This window comes from Phytophthora infestans, genomic scaffold (genome assembly GCF_000142945.1).
Source record: "Phytophthora infestans T30-4 supercont1.72 genomic scaffold, whole genome shotgun sequence".
Taxonomy (NCBI): Eukaryota; Oomycota; class Peronosporomycetes; order Peronosporales; family Peronosporaceae; genus Phytophthora; species Phytophthora infestans.
The window spans coordinates 405,407-421,410 of NW_003303687.1; the positions used below are offsets into that span (position 1 = coordinate 405,407).

A 16,004-nucleotide genomic window follows, 5' to 3' on the forward strand; every position below is an offset into this window, starting at 1 on the left:
ACTTGCCTATTGGCATGATCTCTAATCACATTCCTGGTCGACCTATAGCTAACCACGCCATGCCCATGGACCAATTTATTAGTGTAATGGCATGGCACGCGTGGAAGTGGTAACCACCCGTATGATTTCTTGGTGCTGTGGAGTTTTACCGACTTTTAAGCCAATCAATAAATCAGAATCGCTGTAACTAATTTGTGCTACTTTTTCTTGTCAAAACGCGTTGTCGGCTACTGCTATTTGATTGGCTTGCTAATTGCGCTTGTCAAAAAATATTTCGAGAAATCATAGCTGATTCTGGTAACGCTGGTATGTACTTTCCGGTAGTGATGTTACGGGAGTAGTTTGATACTTTTAAAAACGTACACAACGCAGCACTTCAATAATATTGTCTAAATACTCCAGAGGATCGCAGATCCTGTACGAAAACATACTTTGGCACTACCGTAGTAACGTTAAACTAACAGTTTTCTGTAACTGTACGTTAAGCGATCGCAATACGTGATGAAATGCGAAACCTTATCTCAGAATGAGTGAATGCTGACATTCAAACAACTTTATGTGTAGCCAAGTTTCACAAGTGACGAAAACACTGCACAAAGTCTTAAGATCCTACTGTCGGCATCGCTGCCACTACGCTGGTAAATCAAACTTGGAGGGGAAGGGATCGCGCAAGAGCAGGAGCTAGAGTTAACAGGTCGACAGTGACGAATGTCACTGCGGTAGCCCACCGAGGTGAGCTACAACAGGGACCGACTAAGGGAGAGAACATTTGGGTAGGCAGCTGGCAACCTCGGGCAGGTCTTTGAGCCCGTCCTCGTGCCTCACGAAAACCGAACATGTAAGATACAAGTGAGCTCGAACCCTTCCTGCGCGGAGGTCAAGCTCACACCCGCTCCAGGTCTTGTGCTCCACGGCCAAGAGGTCAATGAACAGTCCCCTCAGCCCACGTGGTTGTTAGCCACGTTCCCAGCCACCCTATGCCTCGCCAGCGCATCATGACTCACCTCACTTAGCTACTAATACACTGCCTTCAATTTGCCGTACACGCTCCCCGCTGGCTTCTCGACGCCGGCGAACCTCACTAACGCTCTACGGAAGAGCGCTAGGAAACCTCGTGTATTGTTGGGTAAGACCGGTCCTCGCCGCAGCACCTTTACGCGGTAAATTATATATAGCTGCTTAACCTGAACACTTCCCGTCCAGATGGCAACTGAGAGGTGGGTGCGCCAGACCGCTCACCCATTGCTCTCCTACCTAAGTTCCCGCCGCCTATACTACCGCCTATATTTACAGCTTGGACCTTGTCGAGAGCCACCCTCTCAAACTTCTCCCTTCGCCTCCTCACCTGCTCGTTCTGAATCCAATGTCGCCCCGCCTGGCGATCATACTCTCTGCTCGTTCTCTTCTGTGTCTGCTCTCTTCGCGATCTTCCGGCACGCCAGCCTCCCTTCCAGCTTCAACGTGTCTTCATCATCTCTGGTGGATGCTAAAGCTGTTTCCCTCAATTTTGTAAAATGAAAACTCTGCTCGGACTAACTTTTGTGACTAAATAGTGATTCCACGACAAAGACGAATGCTGACGCCTGAGCTGGCAAGCCTCACGCGATGTGAGCCGTACCAGGTCATTAGCTTCTTGCGGGATCTAGGGTGACTTGACAAATCCACCCGAACGTGATTGAAAACGGTATGTCTGGCAGATGCTGTGTATAAATCACCGTATTTTTGGCAATTTTTTTTTCTACAAGTAAAACAATGGAGAAATCCACAGACCAATCGCTGTTTATTAATGAGAAAAGATTTGTGAGCTCCCAGCTCACATTCAGAATCATATTATGATTTTGTATGCAATCTTTCCCACCCGGCGCCCATACGTATGGCGAAAACTCACAAGTCTCTGCGTATTCACTTTGTCGAGAACGGCGCTGCTGGTGGTAGACAGAAGGAAAGTGCAAGTATTATTCAGGCGTTCGCTGCCACGTACGTGAGGAACGAGTGGGCCTACACTCTAATGCTTTTGGCTACAATCTTCGATGGACTGGTTGAAGGTGCAATACCACATGACGAACGACGAGTGGAACTTCATGGAGAACTGGAATGACACAACGATTGGTGGAACACTGCTGACACAGCTAAATATGCGGAAGTCAATATTTGTGAAATTGATGCACAAATGATGTAGCAAAACGAATACTGCATTTCAGCGTTTTGCACAATTAAGTTCCGTGTTTGGTCACAGTTCTTTTATCCCAAAGGCAGCACACTACGTTTAGGTCTGTAGCGAGCTTATCATTCTCCAGCACACCTCCGCTAGCATGCCTTTCCCTCTGACCCGTCAGTCGGAATGTACCAGCAGTGCTTTGTCGCCACGCCACCAATGGTCGTGTCTGTCCATTTCTCCGTAAACTTCCAGTTGCTGTCGGCAGTGTGATACTGTAGTTTCAGCCAGTCTTTCGACGCCTGGAGTGACACGAAACCATACTCTCCAATCGTGTACGACCACACGTTCTTGACGAGGTCCGTCGCATAAGGCTGGATGGTACTCACTTTGCCAGACTGACGGCCACCACCGACACCATTCTCGATGAAGTGCACTCCAATAGACTTCGAATAGTCGTGCTTCTCAGCGTGAGTGTGGCCATGAAGGAATGCTCGAACACCCGAGTTCCTCAAAGTATCAAACCACTTTTTCATGCCAGGCTCGGCGTAGTGGTTGTACGGACTGTAGTGGCTGTTGACGATCTTCCACGTTGCATCAGATTTGGCTGCCAGTTTTGCCACTTGAGCGCGTGACTCGTTGCCCCATTCAGCAAATTTGGCCTTGCAAGTGTCGAACATGGCCTTGTCACCACCAAAGCAATATTTGCCTTCCCGAGTAATCGTGTTGCAGCCGGAACTGTCGTTTTTCGCGTATCCGTAGCATTGGCAACAAATGAGTTCGGCACTGTAGTCATTGTCGTTCGTGTCGACATTGAAGATGTCGATGCTCACACCCGTGGCAGGGTCATTTACCCGGTGGACGTAGAAACGACCGTTCATAGCCCAGCGATTGTCGTTGGGGCTCGTGTACTCAGACTGCCACTTGAGCTTGTTCTCAAGACCTTGAAACAACTCTGCAGTGTTGTTGCACGGAACAAGCTTGTCTCCACTACTGCAGATGTAATCAGAACCACCATAGTCGTGGTTGCCCATGACTGCCACCCACGGTACGTTCTTGATGTTTTCTCCATCGTACTTGGCCTCAAATGACGCAGCAAATCGGCTGTCACGTTCACCAAGGTAGTTGATGCCATTCCAGTAGAAGTTATCACCATGAGCAAGGACGGCTTTGGGCTTGATGGACGTTCCGGCTTCGATGTTCATCAAAGTCGCTACGACTTCTTGGGAGTTGAGGTCGTAGTTGTTAAGGTTACTTCCGCAACACGACCCCTTGTACAGCGTCGCCCCCCAATCGCCAATGCCGTAGACCGATAGTGAGTACTTAGCCGATGCCGGGTCTGACACAGAAGTCGAAGGCTGAGCGGTCGTAAGCCCTGCCTTCATTGTCGTGCCACTCGAGCCACCCATAATGGCTAGCAGCGCCACAGCGTTGGCCAGCATCTTGTAGTTCAGCATTTTTTTACAGTTCCTGGTATTCCGGGGGTTGCTCTCTCCAACGAAAAAAGAAGAATGAACTAAAAAAATGCGACCACAATAAAAGTAATCAGGGGTTTACGGTATCTTTTACCGTCACGGAATCGACACACTGGAAAGAGCGTCTAGCCATATGGCTGACATGAATCCCTCTCGTGTCATGACAATGTGTCTTTGAACATATTTGGAGTTTCTTTGCCGCAGTTTCTAGACTAGGCCTTGGCAACATCAAGGTGATCTGACTACGAACTTCAATCGCGCCGAGCCTATCTCAAAATAAAAAATAAGGGGGGGGCTGTATTTGAATACATGTGACTGAAAGAATTGTTAGCCGGAGCTCATTCTTTTATCTCACAAACACAACCTGTAGCTCGTGGATTACGGTGATGCATACATGTACCGTCATGGTCTTGGCAACAAAGCAAACTACAGAGGTCCCCCTAAATGAGCGTAGGGTTTAGATGGGGCATATTTAATATACGTTTAGAGGTAATATGGAAGATCCGCTCAGAGAAAGCCTTTTAAACACGCATTTTGAGCAGATATAACAGGGTATAGAAGATTCAGTGCTTCGCTTTGCACCAGACGATACTCTGCACGTGAAGTGTCTGTGAGCATAACAAGGTCTCTGTAACTAACAAATGCATACGTGCATAGTATTTTCTCGAAGTTCGTAGTATAAAATATATTGTTCTTGTGAAGTTTCTTTGAAGCTGGGTGCATGTAAGATAGGCGAACTGGTTCGCAGCCTGTACGATTTGTGCATGGCAAGCTACATGTACATGTACTGTACGGCTCGTAGAATTTCCGCTTTCTGTATATGCGGCACTTTACTTTATTTTAAGGTCAACTGTCCTATATGTAGCTGTGAAAAGGTTTGTCAGGTCGTTTTTTTTAAATTCAATCGGTCAGGACTTACAACTCTTGAGAAATAAACGAGCACTCAACCTTATTTTACATTTTATGCGTCCAGCTCGTCCATTTAATTCTATTAATAAAGTCTTGTCGAAAGAGAAAACTGTTTTCTGCGGCGTGTACATCAAAATCTGAGGTTTATGGATGCACTGTATTCATGTTTGCGGTGATGATGCCCAAAACTCCGTAGTCGGGATCCGGGTTCAGTAAGTTACTGTCAGTCACAAAGTGCGACGCCACGATACAGTATGGATTGTACTGTGGACCGGTATGTACAATATCAGGTACTTTATTCATCGCTCTTTAAGCTTAGACGAAAACAGTAAGCAATCACGCAAGCTTGGGTGGCGTTCTATTACGTATCGATTATCAACGATCATTGAATCACGACAAGACAGCGGAGCTGAGGTGGTACTGTAGCTGTAGCGGCAGACGTACAGTTCATGATGCGGTGTTTATTTTTAATGTTTACTGCTCATGATCCAAAACTGCCTTAACCTCGTGGTAGAGCTACGCTTTCCGTGCATTTTAATTTCTCCAGATAAAACTCGAGGTGTCTGGTAGGCAGCTGGAACCTCTTATTTGCTCAAATCTCGTGGGTTTACTGACCCAGACTGGACCCCAGGTTTTGACAGCAACACCGTATTTTTTTGCAGTTTTCATTTCTAGGATAAAAAGGTTTCGTAAATAATTATCCTTGATTATCTTCGGGATCTGTAAAACGGTAAGTCTTATCGTAATCGATTGCGATGTACTGTACCTCGAAGCAGTGTATCCACAGGTACTTCTACAACTCCATCAGCCATCTACATGTACGAATGATCGGAGTTATTAGCTCCACATTCTTCATTTCTCCTGGAAACGTACAACCGTCACGTTCCGTCGACGAAGTGATTTGATACGAGTATGCTGAATAACAGAGAAATATTCAACGCTGCTGTAGCTTTCTGCTTGGTGGGAGCTCCAGTTGCCTTGACGGTGACTGCTAAATTGACGGTGGATCTGTCACTGGATCCTTCATCGGCTCAGTATGCGTTGTCAGCCTTCGCTATTGGTGATTGGGGTGCAACGCTGTACAAGGGCTCATGTTGCAGAAGTGACTCCAACAACTACGATCTCCACTCCCAAAAGGTGGTGGCAACGTTGATGGACATCGAAGCCGGAGCGTCAATCAAGCCCAAGGCTGTCCTAGCCCATGGCGACAACTTGTACTGGAACGGAATCAACTATCTCAGCGAACGGGATGGACGTTTTGCTGCGTCGTTTGAAGACAAATACGACGGAAACAACATCAAGAATGTCCCCTGGGTGGCAGTTATGGGCAACCACGACTACGGTGGCTCTGACTTCATCTGTAGTAGCGGAAACAAGCTCGTTCCCTGCAACAGTACGGAGGAGCTGTTCCACGGCCTCGATAACAAACTCAAGTGGGAGGCAGAATACAAGAGTCCTAACGATAACCGTTGGCGTATGGCAAACGAACACTTCTATGTCTATCGCATTGAGGACCCAGCCTCAGGAGTGAGTATCGACATTTTCAATGTCGACACGAACGACGCCGATGTTCACGCTGCCGGTTTCGTATGCTGTCAGTGTCACGGCTACGCGAAAACCGACAATGCCGGCTGCAATACTATCAAGCGTGAGGATAAGTACTGCTTTGGTGGTAATACGGCCATGTTTGACACCTGTATGGCCAAGTTTGCTGAATGGGGTGCCGATTCCCGTGCTCGGTTGGCTCAGGAGGTAAAGCAGTCGACAGCAACTTGGAAGATTATAAACACTCACTTCAGCCCCTACGATCACTACTACGAGGCTGGAATGAACAAGTGGTTTGATGCTCTGAGAAACTCCGGCGCCCGGGTCTTCCTGCATGGCCACACTCACGGTGAAAAGCACGACTACGCGGAGTCTCTTGGTGTTCATTTCGTCGAAAATGGCGCTGGTGGTGGCAGACCGAAGGAATATGCGAGTACCATTCAAGACTATGCTGCCAAGTACGTGAAGAACGAGTGGGCGTACAATCCAATCGAGTACGGATTCTTTTTGTTGCAAGCGTCGAAAGACTGGCTGAAGCTGCAGTACCACACGACGGACGACAAGTGGAATTTCACGGAGAAATGGGAGGATATGACAATTGGTGGCGTGGCGACCAAGCATTGCTGGTACATTCCGGCTGATGGATCGGAGGGTAGAGCCTGCTAAGACGAGAAGAACTGGGGGGGGTCTGCTCTAGAATCATCCAAAAATCCTTTTACATTTGATTTAATCAACAACTTCTTCTCAGGTATTCTTACAAATATCCACAATCCAAAAAATCGGACAAATTCCACTAATCAACAGCGTACATGTAACATGATCAACTTGCTATAAAAGTTGTTTGACGGCCAGTATTAGCTAGGACAAAACATAGATTGAGTTTAAAACAACATGATGAAGACCACACGCTCGTGTCGCGCGAACATTGACCCGATATTAATCCTCGTTGGGCCTCCGGAATTCTACACAAATAGGAATACTGGGAGGACAGCTTTAGCTAGCTGGGCAGCCTAACCAATTTGATTACATTGACGGTGTGTGCGCGATTGTTACCTAAGTCGATGGTCCACAGACTGACCCTAGGGGTCCAAAATATTTAGCGTACGTTCTGTAATTAGTGTTGTGTGAATGCTGCTAGGAAGCCCAATGCGAGAAGTGCTCATTATTAAGGCACCCTTTCCTGCGCCCAACTCGGAAATATGTGACAAGCCTCCTGCACCCACCCACGACCATCTCGCGCCCAGCGGTACCCATCAGGTGCCTATATGGCACCCAAACGGGTGCCCAGCCACTTCAGCAAGTATACGTCCGAGGCGTATACCCGGATATAATGAAGTCGTACTTTTCGAAAAAAGGATGCTGGACAGCACTTTTAGTGTTTGCATTGTGTGGGGCAAGACTTTGGAAACTCTTGGGCTTACTGCACAATGCAACGTACCATATTAATGGTGGAGGAAGAACTGTATGATAACATGGATAGAAATGTACGTGAACTTATATATTAGGTGTAGAGACTAACACTCATTAGCCTTCCATGCACATACGAAGGTAGCGGTAGCGCAGACACTGCAGTGTCTTCTTGCCAATGTAGCCAAGAGGCTCGGCGCCGCAGAACATCTCGAAAGCGAGTAGAACGTAAATGCCGCAGTTGTAGCTATCCACTTGAACGCCCAATCCCGACTCGTACGTCTGTACTCGTTGGCTCGGGTTCACGCCGTTTGGTAGCAGAGATATCAGCACCTGAGCCACGGAGCGAACGCTCACTAAGTACGTAGACGAACTGGAATTGTTTATGGCTACCTTTACCTTTTCGAGGTTCATTATCACGGAGCACCAGTGATTACCATTGCAATTCACGGGGAAGAGCACCTTTTGATTCGATAGTCCCTCCATTTTCCTCCGAATACTCTCTTTGTCCGCCCCCATGTGCCCATCGACGACAGCACCTATGTGGTTTGGGCCTGGTATGGAACCTGAAGAGCTGGAGCTGCAGCAACTTGTCGTGTGAGTTGTTGAAGGTTGGGGTATCTGCCAAAAGTGTGTGAGCCGTCAAAAGGCTCAGCTGGCTTTCGTGCATAGCCAAATCATCCTGGACCATTGAGATAGTGAGGTTTCGCTTCGCCTTGACGGCTTTGGGTTTTTGTTTCGGTCGACCTTTTGCTTTTGGCGGGCTTTGAAGATCGAATTCATCATTTTCATCAGCCAAATTGATTGATCTCCCCCGATCTGCCGTGTGCGTGATAGTTGTATCCGATTGACCGACGTTGAAGTCCGGCTCGATGCTCGTGGCCAAGTCAGCGCTTTGTGAACCCAACTGGCCAGTATCAGAGCTCGACGCGACTGTTTGTGAGCACCTTGTACTTGGACGCATTAGTACCGTGCGTCGCGTCGATCATCGAAACTTCGGGAAAACAATCGAAGAGCCCATGCATATGTCTAGTCTGCAACGTAATACAAGTGGCAATTGTCTACAACATATTACAGCGTTAGTGCGTTATACTTAACGATGTATGAACGAATTCATACCTTATCTCCCACTGAATCCACAAATATTCCTCCAACATTTCCAGGCTCTTCCGAAAACTCGACCATCCACTTCTTCAGTCGGTTGGCGCTGGTGGAACCCGTGCTTTCCTGTTTCTTCAACCTCCGCACTAAGTTGGACACATCTTGAGTCGACGGATTGCGCTCCGAGTTGTCGTGGATAAATTTGAGTATACGCTTCTTTATCGCGCCGGCTTTCCGAAGCTCGTTCACCGTAGTCACCACATTTGACTCCAATTCAGTTCGTGCGTGCGGATATTGACTGTAGATGTGCTTGTTTACGGGGTGATTGTGCACTAAACGCGCCAAGGTGATCCTCAAAATGAAGGTCGGAACCTTAGCATCGTCAAATTGGACACACGCATTGATCTGCAATATGGGTACATGCAAGCACAACATTAGTAAGCTTCAACTCATCCCAACACAACCCGCAAATCCGCGTGCCCAGCTGGATGACCAACTCGGCCCAACTGGATGACCAACTCGGCCTAACTGGATGACCAACTCGGCCCAACGCGATGACCAACTCGTCTCAACTGAGCAGTAATCTTACCTGGGCTTCGCACTCCATAGCTCGCGACTGTAGACGCTTCCTCTTTCCCTTTCCTCGCGACTTGTACGTCCCCGAGTGCGTGCATATGTACGTCTTGCCGTAGTTCTCCCACTCATCCGGTAGCAACGGCTTCTTCGACCCCGACGAACGAATCTTGGCATTACGTGCTACCACCGTGTTCTTCGTGCGAATACGGAAGCTCTACGAAGAAGTCAACATAACAGTACGCTCGCGGTTAGCATAGGAATCATATGTAAATCAAAACAAAGCAAGATAGTACCTGGTACGTTCCCCTAGTGTAGTCGGCCAAACAACCTTCGAGGTCCTCCCATGACTGGAACTCAAGTCGTTCCAACGGGGGCACGAGAACTTCGAGCCCTTGGCCATCTTCAGGCTCGACTTGAACGCGCCGTAGATGGGCCATCCGTCCGGATCGCCCCTGCTTAGACTGGCTGCTCGCGTTGCTGCAAGTTTCAGAGGCGGAATCCACCCATTCCTCATCGCTGAGTACGCACGGCGACGAAGCATACGTGGTGGCATCATCGGCGGCCCCCAAGCACAGATTGCGGCGCTGCGTCGGCAGGGGCGGCCTCGGCACGGCCTTCACGCGCAGGTCGCGGCTCATTCCCCCCTCCGCTTTATTGCCGAATGAAGTGTGTGGTGGGAGAGACCGGTATACACCGATGTATACGATACATTCGGACGGATAGATCCAGAGGATAGGGTAAAATCTGTGAAAAAGTTGTGCCTCTTTTTTACCCGCGAGTTGGGCGCAGTACACACTCTCCATTATTAAAGACAAAGACACGCATCCGCAGCAGTGGTAATAGCTAGCGCAAGCTTTGAATGCTTCGTTTAATTATCACAGGGTCGTAATATCTCCAGCTGGTCTCTCGTCTACGCCACCTTATTTAGAATACTTTCAGCAAGCTGGCCCAATTGATATTTTTGTGCTTTCGCTTGGACACACTTGTCTTGGCTGAACATGCTGCAACAGCTCGCCTTTTCTCGACGTTTATGAAGCAATAGTCGTCTCTGTCTGTGACGGGGTCACACAGCACCTTGCGCTAGAGGAAGTTATCTTCCGAGAGTATACAAACTCTCAGTGAACGGCAGTTCACTGGTCCCCTCTTTAATCAAAGAGAGCGAAGTGACCTAAATAAGGTAGATTGTAAACTGAGTATATTTATAGGTAGGTTAAGTTTGAGGTTAATACAAACTATCAGTTACCTATAGTAATGCAATGTCATAAAACCAATGGTTGGTTTTGAATGACCTTGGTACCTTGTACCAAATATCCCGGAGTATGACATGTCATACTCCTGAAGTGTGAAGTGTCACACTTCATGTAACCAGGGTACACTTAGTGCTACGTACCCCGTTACATCCTCCCCCACTTAGGTTCGGTTTACCGACCAATCAGAATGAAGAGATGTTCGTCTTAAACTCTCATTCTCAAAGTCGAAAACCATCGACTCGGCCGCGCGAGCGCGGCGGAGGCTCACTTTACAGTTAGAGCCTCGAGCAGCAACCTGTGCGCTCTTCGTCAAGGTCTCCACTTCGACCGTTAACATGCCTCGTGGCACTGCTAAGAGCGGTGCTAAGACACGCTCCAAGGCTGCAGCCGGTAAGGCGCAGGCCAAGAGCACTAAGCCTCACGGCAAAGGCTCTGCACTTAAGGAGGCTACTCAGGTGGCCTCCGAGGCGATCGGATCCTCGGGTGACGCGGCTGCGGACAAGCGCGCAAGCAGGCGCCGCAGTCCGTCGCCCTCGTCTTCAGACAATCGTCCGAACCCTCGGTTCGTAGAACGTGAGTTCAACTCGGGCAGTGAGGACGATGCCGAGTCCGAGAGCACTCATGATGCTCCTGCGGGCTCTGTGGGAGGGCACAGCCCAGTGCCCAGTGAGCACAAAGAAGACAGCGTGCAGTCGTCCGCTAGTGATCACGGTGATCACAGTCCCAGGACCTCTGTGCGCTCTGAGAGTCCGGCCGTTAAGGCTAAGGGCACTCCCAAAGCCGGTGGCGATGAGGAAGGGAGTCCTCGCAAACGTCTCTCGCTTGCCGAGGGTCTTGCGCGCGCTAAGGCCTCTAAAGCCGAAGGCGCCAAGCCCTCAAAGAAGCGTACCGCCTCTAAGTCTCCACTCCGCGAGGAGAAGGAGACTCGACGCTCCTATCAGAGTCTCTTCGGCTCCTCGGATGAAGAGGAGGAGAAGGAGGAAGAAGAGGAAGAGGAGGGTGCCATTGTTGAGCCCCGGGAGGTCTCGAATGACCTCGACCAGCAGCAGGAGGATTTCCAAGCTGCCCAGCGTGTGCGTGGGGGTTCGGTGGCGGCACCCGTCAGCCAGGGAGCTGCCATCAACTCAAGAGGGTATTGGCCTCCCGAGGAGAGCTCTGGGGCTGACCTCTTCTTAGAGCTTCTCGTCGCTCCTCGTGGCCTTGTGGGCGGCCACACTTCTAGGGGCATCTATGAACGAGCCCTTGTTCAGAAAGAACAGTTGTTCGTCGACAACGTGGAGGCTGCTCGGTGTGTGCTTCTCGCGCCACACCGCATTCCCCTTAAGGACTTCACGACTTGTCGTAAGAAGCCCGAGACCCGGGGTGGTCTCTATCCTGTTTGGGGATACCCCTGGGTTATGCCCGAGAACTGTCCCACATGGAGTTCTTGTGAGGACATGTTCTGGGCGTGGGTGGAGACTCTCAAGTACTCGCCCACGGAGTTATGGGAACTCCATGAAGATCAGCAGCTGTCCCACATCCTGGACCAGCGTGATCTTCGTGTGAGGTTTGCCCACTTGATCAGCAAGCGTATGCTGCCAAGGGACATCCTGAAGCGCGCGGCTTCTAGCGCTTACGATGAGCGCGGGTACGGTATGTATTCATCATCCGTACCCCGTTCGGGCAAGAAGCCCCGGACTACTTATGAAGCTGCCGCCGCTTCTGTTCCCAGATTGCGACAGCCTTCGGGCAGTCAATCAGGAGCCGTTCAATCGGCTCCCACGAGTTCTCGGAGTGAGCATAACCCCTCCACTTCACGAGGAGCTGTCGCTTCCCGCGACACCGTTGCTCCTGGAGGATCCGCTCCACGTGGAAGTGGACTTCTCCATTCCGGTCAAGCAGGGGCGGAGGTGCCCTCGTACGAGTACGAGTACTCGGCGCCTCCCGAGAGCCACTCTCGTTCGAGTGCTCCGACTGCGGGTCCGACACGGGACCCTGAGGTTGACCGCCTCCGTCAACGTCTCCTCGTGCTTGAGATTGCACTTGGCCTTGGGACTGGCGGTAATGCTGCCGCCCAGGCCGGGAATCAGGGCGAGCTCGCTCGTCTTGCGGGTCGCCTGGACCTGGTGGAGCGAGAGGTCGCGAGCCTGCACCTGCGGGTGGACCGCCGGGCCTCTTCGTCCGATCTGGACGAGGCCTTTCGCATGATCCGACGGATCGAGGCTTTGTTGCCACGTCCGGAGCCGCCTGCGGCACACTCCCAGACGTACGCGTATGGTGCGTATCCAGACGTACTCAGCGTACTCGGCGTATGACGCCGGGGTCCGTTCGTATGGAGCCCCTCCGGCGTACGGTCTTGACCGCAGCCTTGCCGTCCCGACCGAGGCTTGGGTGCCTGCTCCGACGCCCTCGTCGACGACTGTGACCGGCCCTCGCTTCGAGGAGCTGGGTCAAGGGGGGTCTGCGAGTCAGCAACCCCCTGCGGGTCAAAGTACCGCTTAAGACGTCCGACATAGAACGTCGGGTGCGTCGTCATTGACTTTGGAAGGTCGATGGTGTACGACGCACCATGTCTGGCCAGGACTGCAAAAGGTCCGATGAAGCGGTGCTTCAGCTTGTTGCTGCCGACAGAGCTAACAGTGTCTAGAGGTAGGTTCCTCGTGTCTAGTAACACTAAGTCACCAATCTCAAATATACTTAAGTTTCCTCTTCCTTGTTTGTCCGAGTACTCCTTTTGTTTATCTTGGGCCGCTGCCATGGCATCGCGGACCCTGCTGACAATGTTCAGCTTGGTATCCATAAAGGATTCCACCTGTTTCCGCAGCGAAACTGGCCTCACATCCGAGACCTGGGAGGAAAGGGCTTTCCGAGCCTCTCCCCCACTTAGAATAGAGGAGTCAGTGTTTCCTCGAAGAGTGAGAGGCACTCTAGGGTGGCGGAAGCCGTTCAAGTAGAACGGCGTGAACCCCGTGGACGCGTGCACCGCGTTGTTGAGCGCAAACTCAACAACTGGAAGCTGCGTCGACCACGTACGTGGCGCTGCCGCGCACACACTGCGCAGAGTGTCCTCGAGCACTCGATTGACGCGCTCTGTTTGGCCGTCTGTCTGCGGATGATCCGCAGTGGACATCTGCAGACGAGTTCCCAGTAAAGGGAACAGCGTTTTCCAAAACGCAGCAGTGAACCGCGGGTCTCGGTCCGAGACAATCGTCTCCGGGAGACCGTGATAGCGGAACACGCCATCGACGAACAACCTTGCGGTTTGTTCGCCCGTCACAGTGACGGGAACTGGAGCAAGATGTACCATCTTGCTCAGCCGACACACGAACACCAAAATTCCGGTGTTGCCGTGTCCGTCGGCGGGAAGCCCAAAGATGAAGTCAAGACTCATCGACTTCCAACAATCAGCCGGTACGGGCAGGCTCTGTAGTGGAGCCGAAGAGTGCCCTGCGGGTTTAACCCGCTGACATGTTTCACATGTCTTGACGTACCGGGCGACCCACTTGTACATGTGGGTCCACCAGAAGGACTGAGAGACCGACAGAAAGGTCTTCTCGCGGCCCAAGTGGCCGCTGGAGGGCGCGTCATGCGCCTCCGCGAGGATGTCGAACTTCAGATCCTCGTCGTTGGGTACGACCACCCGTGGAGGATCAGTGGGCTCCACCCGATAATAGAGGAGGCCCTCCTTCAACTCATATCGGTGGAGCCGTGAGCGCTGTCGCGACGAGAGCCAGTCGGACTTCGCGCTCGTTCCGGCCTTAAGGAACTTGACGATAGGCGCGACAGCCTCATCGTCCCGATACGCCATGCGTATCCGATCATATAGATCCGTTGTCACCCGCGTGATGTGGGCCAACTCATAGTCGGGACGCCTAGAGAGGGCGTCCGCAAGCACGTTGAGCTTGCCCGGCTTGTACTCGACGCGGAAGTTATATTCCGCGAAGAAGGACAGCCACCTCGCCATCCGTTGGGAGAGGTGAGGCGAGTTAGTCGCCGTCCTCAAGGACGCGTGGTCTGTGTAGATCACAAAGGGCGTAGAGCCCAGAAGGTGAACACGGAACTTCACAAGGGCATATTTCATTGCCAGGAGCTCCTTGTCATGGACAGGGTAGTTCCGCTCGGCGGCTTTGAGCTGCCTGGACTGGAATGAGATGACTCGTTCCTGTCCAGCCGTGTCGTCCTGCAGCAATGCACACCCGATGGCGTAATCGGAGGCATCGCAGACGACGCTAAACGGCTTCGTCTCGTCCGGCAGAGCCAGGACAGGGGCCTCTTGGAGACTGGCCTTGATGCTGTCAAAAGCATCCTGGTGCTCTTGCTCCCAGCGCCAGTCGACGTCCTTCTGAAGGAGGCTCGACAAGGGCTTAGCGAAGCCCGCGTACCCAGCGCTGTACTTGTGAAGGTAGTTGGCCAAACCCAACCACTTTCGAAGATCCTTCTGGGATCGGGGCGTCGGCCATGCTGCTATGGCCTTGACCTTGTCTGGGTCAGCCCGAACGCCCACGTTGCTTACGAAGCAACCGAGAACTTTGATCTCTGGTGACGCGAAAACGCACTTGTCGATGTTGGCGTAGAGCTTGTTCGCTCGCATCACGTCCAACACTCGACGGAGGTGTCCTAGATGCACCTCCATGGCCGTCTTGCCTCCCTCGGCACGGCTATGGACGAAAATGTCGTCGAAGTACGTCTGTACGAAGGTACGCAAAGGGCGGAACAATTGCGTCATCAGGCGATTGAACGTCGCCGGGGCGTTAGACAAGCCCTGCCGCATGACGAGCCACTCCCAAAGCATGCCGCTTGGAGTGCTTACCGCGGTGAGCGGGATGTCACTCTCTCGCATCAGGATTTGGTAGTATCCGTCTACCAAATCCAGCGCACTGTACAGTACGCTCCCGGCCATGTTGTTCAGCAACACATCCTTTCGTGGGATCGGTGTTTGGGCCGGCACCGTTGCGTTGTTCAGCTTGTTATAAGCGTGAACCAGACGCCACTTTCCGTTCGGCTTACGAACGCAGAAAGTCGGCGTCGAGTGCGGGGATTTCGACTCCCGCACCATGCCTGCCTTCGCTTTCGCGGCGAAGAAGGCATCAATGACCTCGCACTGTTCGCGCGGGAGAGGCCATTGCCTCGTGACACAATACTTTGTGCCGGGCACGAGATCAATCTCGTGCCGTACGCCTCGATCCGGTGGGAGCTGGGTCGGTGGGTGTTTATTCACCACGTCCGCATACTCCGTCACCAAAGGATACACCGGATCCTTGGGGTTCTTGAGAATCTCAGAACCCAAGCGCGCCTGACGCTGCTTGTTCATGTCTTCCAGGACGTTCTCGTCCAAGACAGAGGAGGAGTTCAGCTCCTCCTGAGTGGTCTCAGGTCTTATGAGTACCATCTCAGCGATCTCTCCAGCCTTGAGGTTGGCCAGGAAAGACTCAGCCGTCATTTCCTCGAGGTTCAGTATCTCTGCAACCTCTGGCAACTGTTCCAAGTGGACACCAGATGCCTTGACGGGTAAACCCGTCTCGCTATCGAAGATGTGATAGCACTCTTCCACCGGCCTTGTCGGAGGAGCCCGGGCCCTGGACTCCGAGTCGCTTGAAGCGACGTCGA

The 16,004-nt window shown here is 51.6% G+C and overlaps 2 protein-coding genes across 2 annotated transcripts; one reads left to right on the plus strand and one right to left on the minus strand.

The window, feature by feature from the left end:
- Positions 1 to 2,307: 2,307 nt before the first annotated feature.
- PITG_18398 (uncharacterized protein) lies at positions 2,308 to 3,311 on the minus strand (the record flags this gene model as incomplete). Its single annotated transcript, XM_002997497.1, has 2 exons — positions 2,308 to 3,231; positions 3,309 to 3,311. 2 exons carry the CDS (start codon positions 3,309 to 3,311, stop codon positions 2,308 to 2,310), a joined length of 927 nt encoding a protein of 308 aa, XP_002997543.1.
- Positions 3,312 to 5,691: 2,380 nt separating this feature from the next.
- On the plus strand, positions 5,692 to 6,750 carry PITG_18399 (uncharacterized protein; the record flags this gene model as incomplete). Its single annotated transcript, XM_002997498.1, has 2 exons — positions 5,692 to 5,859; positions 5,917 to 6,750. 2 exons carry the CDS (start codon positions 5,692 to 5,694, stop codon positions 6,748 to 6,750), a joined length of 1,002 nt encoding a protein of 333 aa, XP_002997544.1.
- Positions 6,751 to 16,004: the final 9,254 nt, after the last annotated feature.